Below are 23,811 nucleotides of genomic sequence, written 5' to 3'. Positions count from 1 at the left end.
GGGCTTTTGTTTTACCATTTAGCAGCTGTTCTAATGCTCCTTGTCTCCTTCAGAGGGAGGTTGCGCAGTCCAGTGGGCCAGTGTCCATGCCTTGCATACCCTCTTCCCCAGATGCCTTTAGAAAATGCTGTATGCATTTACCTGGGAAGGGAAAAAAAGGAAAATAATAACTTATTTTTAACTTAAGGCTCCAGAGTCTGTAATTTCCAGGAGGCAATTTGTACCTAAGAACGAGGTTGGGTTTTCTAATTACGCGCACTGGAATTCATACCTTGGTTCTGTGACACGCAGGCTGAATGACCTTTGGACTCCATTCTTCACTGGGAAATAGGAAGAGCCGTAGCTATCTCACAAGTTGTACAAAATGAATAATTTGAACTGATTGCTCTAAAGGGTGAGGTCCGAAGCCTGGAGCCCGGTAGGAAGAGAGACTGTCACCCAGCATTCGCCACGTACTGGGCACCGCACAGAGTACCCTCCACGTATGGCTTCATTTTCCAGTTACCATCACTCTGCAAGACCAGCGTGACTGTCCACTCTCGGCTGAAGAAGCTGGGGCTTGGAGAGGCATCCCAGATCCCCGGCTGGCATTTAGTGGGTCCAGGATTCAACACCAAGGTGGCTGAGTTTTGAAACTCCATGTTCCTCTCCACCCAGGACAAGTATTAGTTGACTGTTCTGGTCAGTGCACAGTCTGTCCTTAAACAGATACTTGCAGTGATGGCTTTGACATCCACCCCCTTGGTGCAAATTTCCTCTAATCCACTTCTTTGTTCAAAAATTTGCCTTTTCACAGAAGTAGGTCCTCGTCTCTCCCTTTTTATATCTATTAGGTGTGAATGTTTTTTGTCATTCTTTTCTTTCTCCTTATGAAGGCGGAAGAGACGGAATTTCAACAAGCAAGCGACGGAAATCCTGAATGAATATTTCTATTCCCATCTCAGCAACCCTTACCCCAGTGAGGAAGCCAAAGAGGAGTTAGCCAAGAAGTGTGGCATCACAGTGTCCCAGGTAAGGAGCCCTCCAAAGACCTGCTAGCCTGGGTCTGGTAGAGCCACATGGCAGCGTCTTGGAGGTTTTGCTTTACTGAGCTTTTATGCCTTGCAAGGTCCATTTGCTAAAACCCTAACATGTCAAGGTAAGCACTCGATGTGTTTAAGTGGGAGAGTTTCTAGGTAAGTACTTGGACAAACTTGAGAGGGACCAGCCGGAGTGGAGTAGATGCCGGTAGCCAAACAAGGATAGGGTTCTTCCCATTGAATGCCCCATTGCTTTAAAAATGGGTCAAGGTTCTTGGCTGTCCTTGGAAAGTATCTGCATTTCTCATCCTATTTTCTCAAACACAGTCTATGCCTTAGCCCATCTTGCGCTCAACCCAGGACAGAGTCAGTGAGTGGAACTTTTCAGTGAAAGGGACACAAATGTCTTCTCTTGACGTGCTCACTCTGTAACTGACAGAGTGTGGGGATTTTAACGTGTCGCTATGATTGCATTGGAACGGTTGCGCAAAATGTCACTGAGTGCCCCTTTTCCCCAAAGAGTGATAATCATAACGGGTGCCTGTTGACATGGAAAGGTACATGGTAAAACATTTTTATTGACCTGGAGTCTTCAGCATTAGCATGAAGTAGAAAAGTAGGCAATATTTACACATATGTATATTTCGCCTACTCAAGGGATCCATCCAGAACTTTTTTCATCTGAACCTCAAATACCGTCCCTAGTCCCTAGTTGAGAACAATAATGATAGTTCTGAAAGCTGTCAGAGAAGAGGAAGTCCCGCCAATATACGTCTCCTGCAAAAAAACTCTATGTTCTGGCATTTCCATAACAGGGGTGGGAGAAGGGGGGAAAGAAGCCTACTCTAGTGAGAAACTTCGCTTAGCATTTTGCAAGCAAACTCGATGCTGTTTTTTATCAACTGAGCATTTGTGCTTCCTTGACTTGAATCCTGGCTTCTCTTACTCCCTACTGGGTGCTGATCCCATCAATCGGTGCTTAACTAAGCCCAGTTAGGTCCATTCAGAATACAGACCTCTACACAGAGTATGTGCAATGAAGGGCTCTCCAGGGCCTGCCCAACAAGCTGTGGGGGATTTGGCAGAAGCCTTGGAAACACCAACCCTTGCAACTCCGACCTTCCTCAGGTACTTTGACCCAAGTGAAGGTTGTTCCAGTCTTAACTGTAGGAAAACAGAACATGAGTGGTCAAACTCAGATCACCTGGTTTTGTCTGGGTCTCTACCCATTCTTGTCCAACTTTAGATCCCTTGTCCACAAGGAAAGGCATTTGCTGGTTTCTGATATTTGTTGCATGTTTGAGGAATGATTGCGGGCATGAACCATATCACTAATCGACTATCAGTAAATTTGATACGTGGAATCTTCTGCTTCTGTAGTAGAATGAAATCACTAGACTGTCTGACTTCTAATTCTGGGATTTGGAATTCTAAATCCCTGTTGATGGTAGAATGAACTCTTCTGGAGCTAGTTTGTATTATATCTAGATCAAAGATGGAATCCTGGCCTGTTCCAGCAACTGTCACTTCCTTTGTTAGGGAAACCCAGGTGCGCGTAATTTGTCCATTACAATGAATATTTGCATACTGTATCACCTTTCCCTTTGCTTCACCCACCCTAAGGCCACACCTTTCTTCCTTCCCCAGTACATTACTCCCTCCCAACAACAACGGAGCTGTTCCGTTCTTGCCAGACAAGTCCCTGTGGGAGACAAGACAGTATGATGTGATACAATAATAAGAGTCTTTTTCTAGGAGCATGTTTTTGTCAAGAGTCAACTGTGAGATTTTAGGGAACTCCCGCTTGTCGGGTCTTAGTCCTCCCATCTGCCAGTCATGGTTTGTTGGACCCTATGATTTATTAAATCTCCCTTAAGTTCCCAAATCTAAGGGATCCCAATTTTGGACTTTTAAAATTTTGCGATTTGGGGGCTGTCTCTTTCCTTCTTATTTTTTGGGCTTTTGTTGTTGTTGTTGTCATTTTGGGGGGGTTAATAATTACCCCTCCCCCTGATCTTGGGGCATCTAGATGGTTCAGTCAGTTAAGTATCTAACTCTTGGTTTCAGCTCAGGTCATGATCTCAGAATCATGAGATCAAGCCCCATGTCAGGCTCCACAGTCAGCGAGGAATCAGCACGGAAGAGTCTCTCCCTTTGCCCCTCCCCCCATGCACGCTCACACACACACTCTCTCTCTCTCTCTCTTTCAAAATAAATGATCTTTTAAAAAAAAAATTACCCCTCCATCTTGAAATTCTCCTACTTTGGCTTCCTTGATACTGTTCTCTGTGGAGTTTCCTTCTTTCTCTTGGGGCACTTTTGCTTGGTCTTAGAGGATCTACTGTCTCTACCTACCCTAGAAATACCATTTTTTTTCTTTAGCCCTCATTTCTTCAGGCCTATCCCCATGGTTCTTAACCATTTTTTTTATGCTATACGTTCTTTCAAAATCTACTTACTGTAGCTTCCTCCCATGACAGAACAAAAATGTACAGATACACCAAAATCCATCTGTAGCCCAGCCTCTCCTCTGATCCCTCAATAGTCCTTCCACTCTCTACTCGTTCTGCTTGGAGTGTGATCTACAGAAGGCAACCTTAGCAGTTGCTGGGAGCTGGCTCGAAATGTAAATTCTGAGGTCTAACCCCAGTCCTGAGTCAGAATTAAGGGAGGATGGGGGGGATCTGTGTGAACAATCTCTCCACGCACACTCAGTTTGGAAACGGACTATCCTGCACACTTGCTCTGAGTGACCTCTTCTCTGCTCATCGCTGCAGGTGTACCTTTATTTGAATACTCAGATGAGACTTCCGGGACACCAAGCGCATGTGTCTTCCGTCCCACTGGACTTTGCCATGGCTCTGCCCAAGCTCTTCAAACTTAACATGTTTGAAATGTGATCAGACTCTCCCCAGAGAACCGATTATTTTTTCTGTATCACCTGTCTCAGACTCTGTCTGTCCTCTGTGTGTCCCTAGTGCCTAGCACCCAGTAGACCCTCCATGACTATGAACAGCAAGTTAACCATTGAAAGCACTGATTACGGACATGGCTCAGGGCGTCCCAGTATCACCTTGTGGGCCATGTAGGGAACGCCTGAGCTGACTACGCATCTTGTCCACCTGCTGGTTCTTCTTGTTGAGAAGGGAATCACTCCCACAAAATATTCCTTCTCCTCTTTTCATGTAGCTTATTTAACTAGACCTCAGGCATTTCTTTCCTTCCTCAAAAGTCCTCCCAGTTGACCTTCATTTTTCCCCCTTTTTTCCAATGCACCCAGTTACCTTAGAAAAGTCTTGCTGCCTCTTTTCCTCTCCCTCATACAGATAGTGAAAGTTACACTAAGGAAAGCATGAGTTTAGGAATGGAATTAGATATGCTATGAACCTAAAATGGCCCCAGAGTGCCCTTCCTCTCCTGTAGGCACCAGCATTGACAATGAATCAAGCAATTTGTCACTGATTTTTTTTTTCCTCTCGTTTACTAATACTGCAGTGGTATGGTTTGGTTTTGATAACAAAGGCTTCACTTTTCTCCCGTAGTGGAAGTCACACAGGCAAAAGAGGGCTTACCTTGTGAGATTTTTAAGTTTTGCTAATGCATTTCAAAGGTAACTACAGTTTTGCAAAAATGTCCTTTATCCACCATTGTTCAGGTAAATAGAACATACATGTCAGCAGTGGTACCTGTGTTATCAACTTCCTCTTCTGTCACCAGATTCATAGTTTGTTTTGTAATTTTATTCAAAAAAAAAAAAAAACCACACACACACTTTAGTTTGCAATCACATCTGGAACTTGGGGTATAGAACGTACTTTGTAAGGCAGGAATGACAGGGGTAACACTTGAACTTCGCTGCGTCGCCTCTTGTGTCTGAACAGGGGTCTTGGTATAAAGGGAACGGGCATGTGGAATCAAGGCAGGACAGCTCCTGTGAGTCACATGAAGGAAACAAATTAACAAATGAAAGTAAATTAGGTTTATTTTGTGTGTTGGCTTTAACATTTAAAGCTTGGGATTCCAAGGACTAATCTCTGCTATGCTTCAGTTTTTCCTTGTGTAGCTAACCCCAAGCTTTGCACAAAATTCTTGGTGAAATCTATCTGATGGAATTATCTGGATCCTAAGGTCTGTAGTACCTGTGGCTAAGAATGTGGTCCATGTTAGCTTTCTTCAGCTTGGAAAAATGTGAAATTAATCCCTCAGTGAGAGCACCTGTATGTTGATACAGACCTGCATGGATGATTACAAGTCTGTGCCTCTTGGTTACTCAAAGTCAGTGTTAGCATTGATAAGTAACATTTCTCCTGAAACGCTGTGTTTATTTTGGGGTCATGTTCTTAGGAGGTAACCCAATTTAAAATGCTCGTCCTAAACTAAAATTGTCCAAATCCAAATGAGCGGCGCTTCCGTAGGACGGTTCGCTGCATTGTTTTTGCTAAATGGCTTTGTCTTAAGCAGGAGACTCGCATTATACGCAATGGCCCCGCTCGGTGCCCTTCCTTTAGATCTCATTGTTGTTGCAAAATCAGAGTAGGATCAGCCCCATTGCCCTCCCCCGATGCCTTAATTTTCCTGTTTGCACAGGATGGAATGTTAACATTCTCCTCTTCTCTTCAACTGCTCTAGGTATCAAACTGGTTTGGAAATAAGCGAATCCGGTACAAGAAGAACATAGGTAAATTTCAAGAGGAAGCCAATATTTATGCTGCCAAAACGGCTGTCACTGCTACCAATGTGTCAGCCCATGGAAGCCAAGCTAACTCACCCTCGACTCCTAACTCAGCTGGTTAGTTTTTTCTTTGATTTGGGGGGATCGTGCTCCATTTTTATACTTGCTTTTCCTACATTGGGGTTTTCTTTTCATTCTTCAGGTTTCCGATTGGTTGACTTATGTATTTGATTGTCCTTTCTGTTGTTGATGCCACTTTGGGTTTTTCCTTTCATTTCCAAAGAGCAGTGTGTTTTCCTGTTCATAAGACGGGCTTGTCTGGAGGTCTGCACCAATGTGTCTGTTTAAGTTGGACAGACCTAAATTGGTTGGTTTTGAGGAGAGAGGACCGTCACATTCTCTTTCGAAGAGGACAATGAGCTAGCTCTAATACTTGGACATAGTCCCTTGAGGGCTCTGGCCTTTCGTCTGTTTCACATAAAGTTTTTATCCTTGTCTATTTCGCTATTCCCATCACATACTGTTTGGGTGACCTACTAGCCTACATTCTCTGCAGGAATATTCCTCATTGTAATGCTTTGGTCTACAAAGCCAGACTGGGGTTACTGCTCAACGTTGTTTAGAATTGTTTTTCTTCACTGTTTTATGTTGCTGGTTTCTTTAGGCAAACTACAAAGAAAATTGCCAGTCGTTAGTTCACATTATTCAGATTCCAGTTTCCCCGTTGTAGTAGTATTAGTCGTGTGCTCTGCCCCTCGTTTTATTTTAGTGAATGTGCATTACATCACGAACTTCAGAGTTTAGGCTAACATAATATATTGTGGGGTTTGCTCCTACCACCAGTTCTGAATTTCCACACATGAAAAAAAAAAAACCATAATCAATAATACATAAAATATAACCTTAGTATCTGTATGCTGTGGAAGGCCTGTTGGTTTTTTTTTTTTTGGTAAGGGAAACCCAGAAGTGCTTCCTTATTAAATAATTTTGGTCTCAGATCATTCTCACGTTATTCATTATAATGAACCACTGCACTGATTTTGGGGGTGGGACACACATCTAAGAAGACCAATGCCTCCAACGTGAAGGGTCACAAATTTAAATGTGTTTGACTGTAAGATGATTAAAAATCTGATTTCTAACATTTCTGGGAAGTGCCTTTGACCCCTGAAGCTTGTTTGTTCACTAAAATAAATTCTCTCTCTACCTTATGGTGGATTGTTACTAGAGATCTATAAGGCTCCACACACTAACGTCTTCTGTGAGCTTCTAGAGGCCCTAATTTGTTCTAAGGGTCTCCAAGCCAGTGGGCTGTATCTCCATGCCTTCTTTTGTTTAAATGGAATCATGCACAAAGAATGGCCTGGGCTTTGTAAGCATGGACATGGTAAGACAGTGTAGGATTCGATCTAGTTGTGTCTTTTTCCCAGCACACCAGGTTGAACAAATCTGAGGAGCCTATTTACTTTTCAAGGTTTGTGTGTGTCTGTTTCCTTCTTTCCCCTTCATGGCATGATTGACAAAGGATCAAGGCTAAGAGGTTCAGTAACCAAAGAGTTTCCTTCTTCCCCATCTGGTCAACTCTTAAGCATTTCAGTCTCCGGCCAGCAACAGTCATTGAATCACCCTGCTATCCAGACATGTTCCCTTGTCTCTGGTAGAAGTACAGTCCTGTCAGCATTAGCAAAAACACACTCACCACTCCTGCAAAGGTTATCATAATGCAAAACAGATATCAAAATGACTTTTTCCCGTCGTGGATAGATCTGCATTGCAGATGGTTGAGTGTGATTTATGACGAGTCCCTAGAAGGGCCCTGTGGACCTCCTTCATTACTAAAGCTGTAACTTTTTATTCTTTTCTAAAGCTCTTAAAAAGAGAAAAGTAAGCATTTTAACCCCCCCCCACACACACACACACAGACTCTGTGTTTAAGAATTACGTTGGCTCTCTTGGAATGTCAGTCAATGATTACAGTTTTCTAAAGAATTTTTCTGCTAGTTTAAGCTTAGGTGACTATTCTAAGCACCAAGTAAATTATTATGGAAAATTGGAGCTAAGCCTTCCAGTTGTGCTAAAGTTGTTGGAAATAATATGCAGAGGAACCCCTTTGTAGTGTTTTTTTTTTTTCAATAGAGACAAAAGAAAATACTATTGTATGTGCGCAATAGCGTGGGAGTTTCATTCAGCAACTTTTTCACAGGAAAAGTTATACACAGGCTTTTCTGTATTTTCCTTTGCTGCTATCACAACCCAGAGCACTGCACAGATAAAGTGAGAACATTAAAGTGTTCAGACTTTTCACACAGGGTGCTTAGGAAGTCACATACTAGCTCCTAGATAACACCGAAGGATAGAGAGTCACTGAAATAGACACAAGTTTTAAATAAGAGGTTAATATGTGAAGATATAATTTGGCTGAGTTTGAAATTTAAGAGTTCTGGAAACCGGGAACTTTTTATATCCTTAATATTGAAGCAGGGCCCTCCCCCAACCGAAGCTTTACTAAATTTACATTACTCATTTCTATTGCAAAAAGGATACTTGGCGAGTAAATCTTCCCTCCAGAGGCTTTTGTGTGGACAAGCACTTCTTCAGTGGCTTTATTTAGGTCATTTCTGAATATTCCTGGTTGTGGATAGATGCCTGATCTCCTATTTCCTTAAGCACAATTCATTAAAATCACCTGGGGTAAGGACCCATGGGGGACGAGCAAACAGGTAGAGACGCACCCGGCATGCTTCGTATTTGACATCGGCAGAGTCGAGCAGAATGCCTGGAACAAAGAGAAAGAATAGAAGGAAGAGAAGAAAATTACGTTTTCTGGGGGGGAAAAAAAAGCAAAAATGGGGACCATCTGACACGATCATTATAACCTTGGGTCCATACTTCTGGAATTACCTAGAGGGATCCATTCTCGTGTCTATTTTTGATGAGATAAGAAAAGCAGGAATAAGATCTCAGAAAAACGGGGCCCCTTTTGGAAGGTCAGGTTATCAGCATCCAGGAAGGAAGAAGTTGGCTTGTGCCTTGCAGATGTTTGCTGTGGCAAATAGCATCAGCGTTGACAATTGATTAGATTCTGTGATTAGCGAAGCAATCTCAGGCTTATTGAGGCTCAGGACTCCCTCCCCCATCTGGAATCTTTTTTTGCTGGCTCTGTGTGCGTGTGTGTGAGTGTGTGTTTTCAAGGACAGCAGGCTCAACTGTGAAAGTTCTTCCTCTGACACTATATAGTTAGTGGCAAGCCCTTATACAAGCCCTACAAGCCCTTAGGCAAGCCCTAATAGAAGGTTTGGTGTTTTCTAGATTGGGGGAAGATGATCATATTAAACCCCCTAGATTCTGGCTTCCTAAGAGAAGTTTATTTATGTAATACACACCGTTAGAAAAGAGGTAACACACCTAGGGAGGCTGGCTGACACTTAGTAAATCCGTAGGAACTCCTGGAATTTTTTTTTTTTTTTTTTAAACAAAATGAAAGAATGAATGCCATGGATGTTTTCTGCTGTGTTCTTTCTTCTCTAATTTCTTAGTAGAAAATAAAAACATAGCCTGCCAGAATTAGAACTCTAGAACCTTGCCACGTGTACCTTCTGAAGGGGTTTCCCATCAAACCAGACAGCCTTTCTCTCTTATGCCTTGTCCTGGTTGGAAAGCAACAGTGATTTTTGGAGTTTAGAAGGGGAATAATCATGGAAGCTAGAGAAGCAAGCCCGAGACATAATGAAGTCGTGTCTAGCAAAGAGGCCCCATCTTTTGAGTCTCCAAGTGGTGTAGAAAGTCTAATCTGACCGGCTGCCCCCTGATCTCTTGGGAGCCTTGATTTCAAAACTACAACAGGAAGCAGTATTTGCCAGACTTCTGCTTCATAAAAATGCTCTGAGGAATAATATGCCAATACTTGTAAACCCTTTGATTTCCACAGTAAGAAAAAGTAACGCCTCTCTTATTCTGCGTCATTGGTTCTCAACAGGGCGAACTTGTACCTCAGGGGACATTCGGTCGTGCTTGAAGACATTTGGCTGTCAGGGTTTTGGGAGGCGGGTACTGCTGGCTTCTGGTGACTGGAGGCTGGGGAGATGGAAGACCGTCATCCTGCGGCTCATAGAACATTCCTCCACCATGAGCCCATTCCCAGCCCCAGATGTCAATAGTGCCAGTGTCCGGAAACTTTGCTCTAAGTTTAGATTTTATCGTTAGGATTCTGGATTTTTGGGGAGAGGATGCAGTGAACTGTTGTTCTACCCACCCCTCCCCCAAACAAATTGAAGTCTCCTGAAGACTCTTTAGAGAAATGCAGCCTTCAGAAAACGATCTTAGGGAAACGGATGTTAACACATCTCCCCGTCATCATACTTGCCGGAGCCCGGGCATTAGAATCCATAGGTGATACATTATGTCCTGTCTGTCTAGTGGAGGGCGGGCTCCGCTCTGTATGTGCCCCCGATATCTGGGTGACAGCTTACATGGGACACGTGCCTCCCTTCCCACTCCAAACTCAGAACCTTTTAACTGGCAAGCACATCTTAAAATGTGCATTCTGGTAATTGTGGATTACTTTCCAGCCACCTGCCCCCAAGGTTCTTGAAGGACCTTCTCCACAAGCCAGGTCATTCCGTGGGAGTTCTTTGAGACTTTGTGGCACCTCCAAGACAGCCCGTTTGCTCTCTGTCAAGGATACCTCCTTCTCAGGAAGTTGTCCGTTCTGTGCTGTTTCTTCCTCCCTTCCAGTGCCCAATGAAGAACTTATCTTCTCCTCCTCATTTCGAGTTTTGTGTGGGCTTCTGTCTGCTCTCTTGTGGTATGCGTGGCCTCTGGCCTCTTCTCAGAGCCAGCCCTACTAGATACTTCTCAGAGAGTTGGAAGCTGTGATTGTGCAGTACATGGCTGCACAGGGACAACAAAATGCCGGAAGAGCAGACAGAGGCGAGAGCAAGGGAGTGATTCCTGTAATTACTCTGAGTCAAGTGCATCTGTACGTGAAGGCCATTAATATGTTCATATTTATCTATCTCTATGTACATTAGGTAGCCAGACATATTTATAATTTATCTATGCACATATATTTTTTAAATCATCTGTGTCTGTCTTGTAAATTGTACATCCCATACCTTTATGGTTCCATGGACGCCATGTTACTTGGCACCAGTACTGCCCTCTGGGGGTTTCTCCCATTTCTTGGGCGGTGCTCATTTCCAATAAACCATCAACCACGCATGAGTGTGAGTTTATTACATGGTATTTGATTGGGAGAGAAAGAAAGGATGTATCTGGGCATCCAACTGAATGCTCTTGGGGGAGGGAGGAGGGCAAAAAAATTATGATATTCTATAAGCAATTATAATTTGGGGTCCTGGAGCTGACTACTCCTGGTTCTGATGCCATCTAAATATGAGTGTGTGTGGTAAATGAGGGCAAAATGGCTCTTCTTATCTAAATAAGAAGTAGCTCTGATGGAAAGAAAGTTTGAGAAGGATATAGGTAGGAAATGCAGGCCGGGGAATTATGTGATCTGTGCCATCATACCCTGCTTCAGCCACATGTTGGGGAGATTGGCACCACATTACTGGAAGAAACTTCCAGAACAGGCTGCCGTGCCTGGTCAGACCTTATGCCTCTTTGGCTCAGGACCCCAGTAGTCTACTTCTGTGCAGATAAGCTAAACTGAGAAATGCATGCCCAATGAGACAAGACATGTTCCAGAGCTATGGAGAAGTCGTAGTCCTCCAGACGGCACTTGAGTCGCCCTCCTGTCCCCCAGAAAAAGCGTTCCCTTCTTCCCACAACAAGAGCAAGTGGGCAATCAGTTTATGTAGCTCAAGAGCTAGCTAGTACTTGTGTGGGGATGGACAGCCCCAAAACAAGGAAAAACAGAGAAGTTTCCTACCTTGAGGATCCCCGCAAGTGAACCATTTGGTTTTTCAAAATGGCGCCCTCCTTAGACATATGAGGATCCTGTGAGCAGTTCAGCATAGAGCAGAGTGACGGAGTACAGGAAAAGCTTTCTCTTGAGCTCCAGGAGACAGCCCTCTAGGAGAGCGCAGTTCCCTACTTTGGGAGATTAAGAAAGCATCAGAGCTGGGGCATCATTGCTGGGTGATCCCAAGAGGATGATAGCTGTCAAATGTGAGGACAAGAGTGCGATTCGAGCAGGACAGAGTTGGAAATAGAGTGGAACTGACCTGGGTCCCTAAGGTCTCTCCTTTTCTAGGCTAACGTCATGTTTTAACCAAACCTTGCACGTTGAGCTTTCTTTCCTAATGCGCTGAGCTGCACGATGACTTCAGAATAATAAGAAGCTTCTCCACACCCATGTGTTGAGGCCGAGGGTGGGCCAGGTTTCCCATAGTGCCACCTGGGTGCTGCCTCTAGGCTAACTGTGTGGGAGAAGACTTCTTCTCTGGGAGGTGAAAGCAGATGGTTAACTGCTCCTCTTGAGGCCGTCTTTTATTGTTATCTTAAGTGTTATTATTAGCATTTCCTATTTCATGCATGCTTCGGAATTCCCAGCCCATTATTCTGTTTCACGTTCCTCCATAATAGCAGGTGCCAAGGGAAGACGTCACCATCCTCACATCTTGTAGTCCTTGAGGCTCTCTTGGGCTGCTTGCTACCCAGCCAGAAGCTTGACCTCCTTTCTAGAGATCAGAAATGTCAATGGACTCCCATCCCATGGCCAGCCCTAACGTGTGACATTGCCTTCACGCATTCCCCACCCTCCCTCACCAGGGCTGCTTCCCATGTGAGGGCAGATGGGTTGGCAACAGCATATCTGGAAACCAGCCAAATAGCTTGTGCGCGCCATCTTGGTGGCAGAAGTACCATCCATTGACTAGTCCGTATCCTTCAGCTTGTGCTCCCCTGGCAACCCCCAGAATTTTATGGGCATGAAAGAGAGGTCCTGGAGACCATTTCCAATTCAAATAGACTAAATTAAGAAGAATACATGCGAATAAATATTCCCTTTCTCAGCCTTGAAGTTGTTAAGGGGACACAGTCCTATTGGCAACTCGCAGTAAGACGTGGCTTCACGTAACATGAACGATATGCACCCTTTATTGCTTGCTCTGTTCTTCATGCTACTAACCAGTCTCTGTGGATGTTATTTTTATCTTAGTGTTTATTTGGGAGGGGTTGCTTTGCATGTCATTCTTCCTCTTGGCTGTTAGTTGCAGGGGTTGAGCCTTTTCCTTTCTGTGATTCAGGTGCCTCACTCTTTCCTTTCCAGGTTCTTCCAGTTCTTTTAACATGTCAAACTCTGGAGATTTGTTCATGGGCGTGCAGTCACTCAATGGGGACTCTTACCAAGGGGCCCAGGTTGGAGCCAACGTGCAGTCACAGGTAGGGACCCAGCCAATGTGCCACCAGCTGAATGCATTGGAGTCCAAGAGCCCTCTGTCGTCTTGGCACTTGCCAGTTCTATTCAGAGAGAGAGGAGAGAGTGAGAGGCAGGGTGAGAGAGGGAGATAGAGTGAGGAAGAGAGAGAAAGGGGGAGAGAGAGCGAGGGAAAATGTAGAAATAAAATCTTGCCAATGACCAAACCAAACCAAACCAAAGACAACTGTGGTCATGGGAAATCTTGTCCACACTTTGTGAATGCATTTGGCTCTGACTTGTCAGCCACAATGGGAAAGCAGGTGAGGAGCAAGCTCAGGTTGAAGTGACCGAGGCCTGCCGGGCACGTGGAAGCAGCGGATTCTTTCTTCGCTAATGGGAAAGGGAGGAGGAGTTCAGTCCACTGTCTCCCGTTGCAGGCCACCCCCCTTGCTTGCGGGTTTCCCACACTCCATAGTAGCCACATAAGGAGGTGACTGATGAGTAGGCAAATACCTTTGTATCTTCTGTTTTCATTTCAAGCTTTACAAACACCCAAGCAGGTTGACTAAACTCATCTTCTCAATCATCCTTGAGGTCACGGGACTTGGGTTTCTGGTCATGAGTCGGGGCCCATGTTGGGAAGCAAAAATCCGGTCATGTGGTGTAAACCCTTGGTGCCCATTAGCGAACAGCCTGTCTTCACCTCATCCCAGGAAGCCACCCTACTGTCTCAGCACAGAGCCTGCGGGAGAGGGTCAAGCCGAATGCTCTGGGTCAGAATGGCCAGGGAAATTCTGAGCCCCGTTAGCCCGGTCTCCCACCCTGCCCGCGGAACAGGAAGTACCTCACACCTGGAAGAGACCACCTGGCCAGTGATTCAGGAAACACAGCCTAGGGACAAGTGTGAAGAGCCGTGGTCAGACTGGTCGAGGGACCTTACAGCTGGCCGTCACCTGGGTCCTCGCAAGGACAGTGTCAGTCACATACCGCTCTCTCTGGGAGTCGGCGGCCCAGTCCCCCTGCAGATAGAGCCTAGACTTCTGTAGGTGACCAGCGGAGGAGAAGTGAATAGGGTGGTCCCTATGGGGGGGGGGGTCCTTCACTCCGACCCCCGTCCCCTACCATCTCCTGCAGCGCTGGGGGTTAGTCTCAGTGGTGGGAATCCCAGGTGCCTTGGATCTTGTCACCGTCTTGCTGACCGAACTCAGAAAGGAGAACGGATTTGGCAGATAGAGAGGCCGGCCTCCTCCTCCCGGACCCCTCCGGGGAAGGATACCTCGGCCAGGACTGTGTAAATCTGGCCCGCGCACTCGGCGGTCCGCGCGCGATGCTGCTCTGCCTCCCTTCCCCTGCGTCTCCCTGACTAATCTCTCTGTTGTTGTTCGTCCGTTTAGGTGGATACCCTTCGCCATGTTATCAGCCAGACAGGAGGATACAGTGACGGACTCGCAGCCAGTCAGATGTACAGTCCGCAGGGCATCAGTGTAAGAAAACAAGGCCCCCCCCCCCCTTTGTTTTTATTCTATCATAACCAATTATTTCAAAGCCATAGGGCTCGGAATGCCACTTAGTAGGGCTTCTCTTAGCTTTACGGTCACCTAGTTTCTCGGGTCTGTATCGGCCACGCCGTCGGCAAGCGTTCTCCCCACACAAAAAGTGGCAACCGGGCGGGCTTCATGCAGGCAGCTGGCATTGAGGGCTGTCACACCCGATCAGTGTTCTCACAGCACCTGCGGCCACTCGAGTTCAGCTGAGAGGAGCCGCTGAACAGGTGACACCTAGCACAACGGTGGTCGGAAATGTCACCACAAGCTGGGGCCTGGGGACCCTGGGCAGGAAAACCAGTAGCCCAAAAGCCACTGCATCCAGGTCTGTGGTCTGAAAAAGCACCTTTCTCCAGTCTGTCTAAGGACAAAAACAAGAAAGAAATTAACACAGAGGCTGGGGAAGGGGAAGGGACGGGGAGGGGCACAGACCGTCTTCTCCTCGTTCTTGGGCGCGCTGGCGGCTTCTGACTAGCATGAAAATTCATAGCGACAAGCTGTGTCGCACAGAGTGAAATCGATCAGACAGACACAAGGAGAACCGAATGTAGATTTGGGACAGCAATCCAACTTGATTTCTCAGATCAATCGTCCGCTATCTCAGCAGCAGTGACAGCAAGCGAGGACAAGAGGCTGCCTGGAAAAGGAGGCTGTCCTTTAGATCAGGGGTCATTTCCTGGGCGTTTAGAGGCTGCAGGAGGTTCCAGTAGAACCGTTGGCTCAGAACTATGGAAGAAAACTGTGGTTGACTGGTGGCGGATGTTTTTTTTGTTGGTTTTTTCTGGTGTTACAATACAAAGGAATTGGGGGTGGGATGAAGGAACAGAAGGCCTGATGTGTCAAATGTCATCCTAGTCTATACTAACGGAGCTGTGGTATCTACACCAGTGTAGGTGATGTCTCCTTCAGCCCTGCATTGGTCAACTCAGACACAACTAAGGTGAGACTGGAAGGAATCAACAGAACACCAGCAGGTTCATCACAAGGAATGGTTGGAAGAGTTGGGAATTCTTAGCCCATAAATGAGAAGACATGAGTGGTGTACAGTAGTTTTAGTCATGTTATTTGTGAGAAAGATTGGATTTGTCATGAGTGAGCTAAATGGGCCAAGGATAGGAGCCAGTAGAAGATTCAGAGAAACACATCTCACTTCGACCTTTGACGGGCCTTTCTTCTAGTGAGAGTTGTCCAGAAAAGGGATTGGCTGCCTCCGGAAGTCAAGAACTCCCCATCCATCAGGGCATTCAAACATGGCGGCATAGCTAGCTATTCAGTCAGGATGTCGGAGAGGAGTGCCATGTCAGAAGTGTCTTGGTGACTTTTTAAGGCCCCTGCCACTTAGGAGCACTTTATTTTCTACCTCCTTTAGGCAAAATCCCCTCTGAATTTGTATGGTATTTATCAAGTCTCTCTCTGGCAGGAGACGGAGGAGGTCAAAGCTGACCCTGTTGAATGTAGTCTGGGCGATCCTGTCACTTTTCCAGACAGGATTTCCAGAGCAGAGGCATTCTTCTCTTCTTGTGCTTATGCTAATTATAATTACCATGTTAATGGCTGACTTGCTGGAAACCTGCTTAGCAAAATCTTACAAGATACTGTGGTGGAGAAGTATGTTCTAAAAAACAGACCCCAGACAAATGAGGTTGCTCTGTGCTTGTCTGTGTGTGTGTGTGTGTGTGTGTGTGTGTGTGTGATGGGGGGGGTGGTTTCAAGCACATAAGCATTTATGTGTTGTCTGAGTCTTTCTGAGATACATCTTCTATTTCAAAAGACTTTTCCAGAAAAAGCTTTGCTCTCTATAAGTGGAAGACAAGAACATGAGGAAAATACCAGAGTGTGGGGATGAGACCAGGAGCCACAGAAAGTCTATGTGATGGGCGGGAAATGGGCTTACAGTTCTGCTTCCTTATTAGGTAATGGAGGAGAGGTTGGCACTCAGACTCTGGGGGGTCAATACTGACCCCTCTGACACTGTCGGGTGGGCTGGGAATCATTTCTGGAAGAGTGTAACCAAACATGTGCAGACAATTATGTTTGATTATGTAATCTTACCACAGAAACTGGGCTTAAAAATACCACTCGAAAGACTCTCATTGTGTGTTCATTTTTTTTTTCCCCCTGGAAACGGTGTTTATTTGATTCCTGGGTCTTTAATACGCAGGGTAAATGATTCAAAGGCTGATGGTGATATGATAAGTTCCTTGGGTGTCCATTTTAAGTTTTTAAAAATTGTGCCACGTGCAGGAGACCAAGCTTGTTAGAGCAAGCTGTGGTTTTAGACAGTGATGTTCGACGTGGACGCACCTGGCTCTGGCTGCCAGGAGAAGAAAGAGAGAGGGAAGGAGGGAGACAAGAGGAGACAAGGGCAGGAATGAAAGGTTCGAGCCAAGAAATAAAAATAAACAATTCCTAAACCCAAGGCAGCAATGGAATTCCCAGCTGGACTCTGGATTGTGTTTCACTTGGTAGAGGACATTTTCTGGGCAGCCATTATCTACTCGCCTGGCCGGGTTTTCATAGCACCCATATCTTATCCAACCAGGGTCTATTTTCAATCCCATAAAGTTCAGACCCCTTACTTGCCTTTCACCGAGCCCACGTGGTAAACGCATGGACGGTTGGGAAGAGCTGGGAGACTCCGGTCCCGGTCACTCTCGTGTGTCTGTGGGTAGGCATTGTCCCTCAAGGACTGTAATTCCCAGGCTTAATCCCTCAAGGGCTGCTTTAGGGAAAATGAGAAAATAAGTAGGAAAGGGCTTGGCCAAGCAGAAATCGTTCCACATGAATGCAGTATGAAATGTTATAAGCCGTAACTTTCTAATTTGACCTTTTTTCTCTTCGTGTGTGAGCAGTTTTCACAGTAGACAGTTCCTAGTGAGGATTGGTTAGGACATGGTTGTCACTTTTTTCTCTTCTGATGGAAAGATGTGCTTTCGACAAGGATGTAGTGTTGTACATGTCTTAAACACCCCCTTGCGTAGCGGCGGCAAGCGTTCAATTCTACATCCGTAAGTCTGTTGTGCTCTCGGATGACAATGGGCAGTACTTACCAGGTTAGAGTGGCTCTGAGTAATGGAGGGAGGTTATTTCACTCCCCTGTCAATCGGACAGACTTAGGTCACTCAGCTCTCACATTCATTCTTTTTCCTTTCTCACTGCCACTGTCCTAGTTCTGGAATAGTTCATTGGCTTGGCCATTGTGATCATTTTCTCATTACCGTTACTGACTTCAGTGTCTCCTTTCTTCTGCACACACCCTCTGAATCCGGCCATTTCTTGCCTAGAAATCAACAGCACCTGTCTGTTGCCTACCTAAGCAAGCTCAAATGCCGGGTCTGACACTCAAGAGTCTCTCACACCCTGGTCCCAACCTATCTGCCCTTCTACCTCACCCTCCTGACATCCAGGTAAAATCTGGGTGCTGGACAGCATGGTCAGTTCACTTCTACCTGATGGCGCACATCCCCCTTACATTTGGGCCTGGCTGCCAGATATCTCTGTAAATGTCCTTCATTCCTGTGCCACCTTCCCCATGCCTCCCCATTCTCAAAAACATACTTTCGCTCCCACAGCCAGTTCCTCCTTGCTGCCTGGGTTATCCTCCTAAGCCCTTCTTCTCTGCTTCTCTTTGCTTTATCACACATACGCTTCTCTTACCTTACAGGTATGTGAACAGACAGAACTTAGTTGGTCTTCATGTCTTCCACTCCTGTATATTTCCTAACTGTTTCCTAAATGCCTGTATTAGTTGCTCAGAACATGTTGACTGATGAATAAATCAGGTAGGAGAAGACAAGTTGCCATTGAATTTAGAAAGTGTATTTATTTAGTAACCAATAGGCACATCTTATATAACAGTAAAGTATCTGGAAATTATCTTTATTTTAAGTGCTTTATTAACCCACGAATATATCATGTTTCTAATTCAGAAAGTTTTTTAAGTTTTCCTTTTTATAAGAGATTTTAAGTGAGCGCAAAGCCCAGCACGGGACTCGATCCCATGGCTCCGAGATCATGACCTGAGCCAAAACTAAGAATCAGATGCTCAGCTGCCTGAGCTACAGACTCCCCAGTGAGCGCAAAGCCCAACACGGGACTCGATCCCATGACTCCGAGATCATGACCTGAGCCAAAACTAAGAATCAGATGCTCAATTGAATGAGCCACCCAGGTGCTCTAGGTCTTCTTTTTCATAAAAAGTTTCTAAACTTTCTGACTGGTGAAGATTTTCTGAGAATCTGATTCAAATCAGCATTAGATACCTGAAGCTATATAGTGGTGATATTGCCAAGAGAATGATTCCTTTGAATTCTGTAGAACTTCTCCTGTCCTAAAAAGAATCCCTGTGTCAACACCTGTTTGTGGGATACTATCCATACAACTGTATAACATTGTCTCTACCAGATGTTCCACTGGAACCTCCATGGCCAAACTCACGGGAGGTAGAGGCAACTAGAAACCAGGAAACGTAATGCCTTCCTATGCCTTTTCTTTTGATAAGTCCCGTCACCTCTGTATTTTTGCTTCATCTGTGAAATTTACCAGAGAAGCAAGCTGTAAGTTCCCTTTCAGCTGGATAGTTCTAGAGTGGAGATCGAGAGTTCTAGATCTAAATCTAGAGATCAACAAGGACCATCTTTGATTCTTTGCTGTCCACTCCAGAGACACTAGACTCAAGTGTAGGCAGGCAGAGAGAGAGGGGAAGCAGGCTCCCCACTGAGCAGAGAGCCCAATGCGGGGCTCGATCCCAGGACTCCGAGACCACAACCCGAGCCAAAGGCAGAGGCCTAACCCACTGAGCCACCCAGGCACCCCCACTTTAAGTATGTATTAATAAGATGTTGCCACACGTGGAATTGTAGGACTGGGAAGTTAGAGTGATAATTAAAATTCATATGCAAATCTTTAAAAATGCATTTTAATTACATGAAGTTTTTATTTTTCTATTTTGTCAAGTGGAATTCAAAATTTGAAGGTATGAAAATATATCCAGATATGCTCTCCAGTTCGCTTCCTTCAGGTACCTCCCAACACTGCAGCTGGGACTTGCGAACAGCCCCAGGCTGGAGGGGTAGAGGGAGTGATGAGAATTGACAGGTCTGAACATGGTGAACCCATCTCTGGAGGGTTTCGAGGTGGCAGGAATGTTGTAGATGGACTACTGCCTTCCAGAAGCTTCCAGCCCGGCTTTTCTTTATGGCAGAGTCGAGAGGAAATGGAGGAAGCCCCTCTGGCTTCTTATTGGATGAGGCTTTTAAAACTTAATACCATATCAACTCATCATTTGAGAACTGAAAAACATTTTATCGGAGCCCACAATAGTTGAAGAAGAAGAAAAAAAAACCCTCAATATTGTAATTTCATACGTAATCCGTTGTTTTTCCCCAGTGGCCAGGTGAAAGCCCTCCAATGAGGCCACGTTGTCTAATGGCATCTTCATACACTCATGCATTCATGTGTTCGAGTATGCATCCATCCACCCATCCAGTCATCCATTCCACAAATAAGCCGTCCGTAGTGTTTTTGACCTTGGGGAAGGAGGTGACGTCTAGTTCAGGTTGGGGAAAGCCTGTACGTGAGATGAATGTAAAATTCTGATGCCCATCAGCATATGTTTTAGTTTTCAATCTCATTCAGTGCTTGCGATCAGGTTTCCTGTTTTTGAAAGATTCACACAAGGGAACCGATCAACTCTGAAGTTTAGGAGGGAATCTGGAAGGGAGGTTTACTCCGAAGAGAGAATCCAAGACCAACCAGCAGTAATTTGAGAAATCTTACCCCCTCCCCAAAAATCCATACCGTGGGCTTACAAGAATACATATCCTTTTGGGGAAAACTCCTTAGTAGAAATAGTCACAAAGAGTTTGGTTGAACTCAAACCAAGTGATGCGGTCACCACAGATCTGATCACATTCACAGTGTGTGAGTGGCTATACATGCTAAACGCATCTGTATTCCGTTTCTGCTACTTTTTGCCCATGTGATGGTGGACAAATCGCTTCCCCTTGATAGGACTCCGTTTCCTGCACTCTGAAAAAGACAACTCGTCCGGGATCCTCTTCTGCTTAGGAAAAATGGGTTTTCCCATCTCCAGGAAACTACAACAGGAAGGGAAATAGTTCAGAGCTATAAATGAAAGAGAAATCTGTCTTCTTAGAAAGAGTCCCATCTGTGAGAGGCCAGTTGTGCATCATGCTGTTTTCACTGAATTGGTATTTTAGAACACCCTACCCAGGTGGGCCCAGATTTGACCCTGCAGCCATGCCGCCCTTGGGCGAGGTTCTGGTCAGATTTTCGAGACTCAAGTCGGTCCCGCCCTCTTCTCTATAAAGAAAAATTTCACAACCTCAAAAGGGCAGTTGCTCCTGGAAGTGGCACGGCTCCTCTAGACCTCAGTAAATATTAAGCTAATTAAATCAGATGAATTTAATTGTGGGAAATGTTGGCATCGATTTCTGCTGATGACTTCTTACCTTCTGGGAAGGGGGTTCCATGTTCTTAGCTTGTTTCCAGATAACATGTTAGACCTCTGTCTTAGAAAATCCAATTGTTATTTTAAAATTTGGTACTTAAAAAAAAAATATATGTATCTATATTTTGTATGTATATGTATCTACTTACCTCTGACTCTGTTTGAGTTTGGGGAAATTCTTTTCCATATCTCCAAATACGAAGTATTCCAATTCTTGAATTTGATGGAGAAATAAGACAGGAAGCGGGACCAGTTTGAGTCTGGAACAGCTGACCAGCAATGTAAATAAATGAGTAAATGCTTTATTAAACAAATACTTCTTGAGGACCTTCTAGTATCCATCATGGGCCACACAGATGTTTTGGCGCCCAGTAGAGTCACAGAATGCTGCGAGTTACTTATTCCATCCTTGCTTCTCTGAAACAGAAGCTCTATACTTCCACCTAATATAGCAAAATAATAATATTTTAATGAATTTTGGGAATGGCCATTGTGAGAGGAATTTACATCTATCTTGATATTCCTATCATCTAAAAATGTGAGTGGCTTAGAAACGTGAATTGACATTTGCCATTCTTCTAGAGATTTTACAGAAACATGCTGTCCAAAAGAACTTTTTACACTGATGGAAATGTTCTGTTTTACTGTTGGCTGTAAGTTAACCGTTAGCCCCACTTGCCTGTTGAGCACTTGACATGTGACTGGTGTGACTGAAAAACCAAATTTGTAACTGTATCTAATTTGAGTTCACTGAAATTTGAAGAGCCACATGTGGTGAGTGGCCGCCGTGTTGCACAGTGCAATTCTAGATGCCCCGCCAGCAACATAGGGGCCACCAAACGTGGGACGATCGTGTTGATGTTGAGATCACACTGTAAAAACAGAGAAAACTTCCTAACACTGACCACAGAGAAACATGTTTTCTGCCTAAATCAGAGTTTCCTAAAGCAACTAGAACTCGTCATTAAAAATTAACCGTGTACAAGAAGTGAACAAGATTAGCATAATCACATGCTTTAAACTATGAAGGAATATGGAGGAAGGTTTAAAATATAAATTTATAAATGCCACATTTATTGTGGCTCTATTTGCAGTAATTGTAGACTCTTGTCAGCCATTCATTCATCTAACCTAATAATCTTTAAGCCTAAGCCAGACATGTCGTTGAACTTATCTTGAACCCTTTAAGTCTAAAAATCATTTAGACCTTACAGGAGGTGCCATCTCTGTTTTAGATTTCCCAGGTGCCCAGAGCCTTTGCTGGCAGCCACTGAATAGCTGTTCCCTCCGCCACTGACTCGCTAGCCTATTCAAAGCGTGGCTGCAGACCAGCCACATCGGCATCACCTGGGAGCTCACGACCAAGGCACAATCTCGGGCCTCGCCGAGACTGTTAAATCAGATTCTGTCCTTTACCCAGATCCCCTGGTGATGTCGAAGCACATTCTGTTTGAGAAACTCTGCTCTAGAGGGAAGCACATTTGAATGGTGCTTAGGGCTTACCTAAGAGAAGGAATCACATTGTTTTTTTCCTGTTGTTGTTTTTATTGTTTTTGTTGCTTTTGCAGGAAGGATACTACCTCTAAAAAAATTTTTGCCAGCATTTATTTCAAAGTTTTTCCAACATACAGAAGAGTTGGGAGAATTTCACAGGGAAGCCACTATGCCTACCACACATTCTGGCATCTGTATTTCATCCTGCGTCTACCTATATCTGCGTCCTTCTGTCGCCAAGCCAGCTTACTTCTCAGATGCATTTCAAAGTAAACTGACAGCAGTAGTGCAGGTTTGCCTGACTCGACATTACTGGCATGGGTGTCATGAACTAGTATTCAGTATTCGTTTATAGTTTTCTTTCTCTTCTAAAGTAAAATTTTATGCAGTTAAGCTTGTAGATGGTTAGTGCACATTCTCCTGATTTTTGACCAATGGAATACACTTGTAAAATTTACTATCCTTCACCTTCTGGTGCCCGCCCCTTTCTCGCAGTTTACAGAAGCGAAAATGAAGGGGAAGGGGAAGGACGGAGCACAAAGTCGACCACAGAGTAATCTGTCCTCTTCTAGGCCCTCGGGTGTCGCCTCTCGCCCCCACCCCCGACGCCCGACGGCCACTCACTCTTGATCAATCTGAGAGCCTGACTCTGCTAAAAAGTCCATTGCATATCAAATCAGATGCTTTAGTCTACACTTGCTTTCGATTCTGACTTTATGTAACAACTGCTTCTAAAGGGACTTGTGTTCCCTTGGCCATAATAAGAACCTTTGAAGTATCTAAAAACAGACGCTAATGATATTTAAAAATTACAGTGGATCTCCTCACCTAGAGGATGCTCTAGCTCCCAACTTCCATCTTCTTTTCCTCCCTTTTCTTCTCTTGTCCCCTTTAGCTTAAAGTCCAGTTCTAAAGCTTCTCCCCCAAATTATAGAAACCGATTATTTTCCAAAGCCACACACCTGTCCAAAATTGTACTTTATTCCTCCTTAGAGAAGGATCCGTCATGGGAGTGTGCTAGCCCATCTTCAGCCAACCCTGAGACTGAGGGGGTAATTGAAAAGGGCGAGGTTCTAAGGAGAGAAGTGCCAGGCTTCTCTGCCGCCAGAGCTGGGAGTCGCAGAGAGACCCAGGGTCATTACTGAACACTCTTTGCCCTTTTCGAGAGTCGAGAGAACAAAGGCACAGCCAACTCCGTGTGTAAAGTTCTGAGACAAACCCGAGCTTCTCCCGACATCCACACTGAGAACACTAACTTGTAATATTTAGTCTGTATCCTAATACTTCAG

General features: G+C 44.9%; 1 protein-coding gene across 5 annotated transcripts in view; it reads left to right on the top strand.

Annotated features, from left to right (window-relative positions):
* Positions 1 to 23,811, top strand: part of PBX1 (PBX homeobox 1) — a 277,953-nt gene that overhangs the window by 234,734 nt on the left and 19,408 nt on the right. For 3 of the 5 annotated variants that reach the window (XM_004751432.3, XM_004751431.3, XM_045081193.1), the window contains 4 exons: positions 876 to 1,011; positions 5,649 to 5,808; positions 12,923 to 13,035; positions 14,407 to 14,496. In XM_004751432.3, coding sequence (XP_004751489.1) covers positions 876 to 1,011; positions 5,649 to 5,808; positions 12,923 to 13,035; positions 14,407 to 14,496 — 499 coding nt within the window. The remainder of the gene's footprint in view (positions 1 to 875; positions 1,012 to 5,648; positions 5,809 to 12,922; positions 13,036 to 14,406; positions 14,497 to 23,811) is intronic. The other 2 variants (XM_004751433.3, XM_013055543.2) reach the window with 2 other exon arrangements.

The sequence above is a fragment of the Mustela putorius genome, unplaced genomic scaffold (assembly GCF_011764305.1).
Source record: "Mustela putorius furo isolate JIRA1106 unplaced genomic scaffold, ASM1176430v1.1 tig00000508_pilon_pilon_pilon, whole genome shotgun sequence".
NCBI classification, from domain to species: domain Eukaryota; kingdom Metazoa; phylum Chordata; class Mammalia; order Carnivora; family Mustelidae; genus Mustela; species Mustela putorius.
This window is presented reverse-complemented; position numbering and strand designations above follow the sequence as displayed.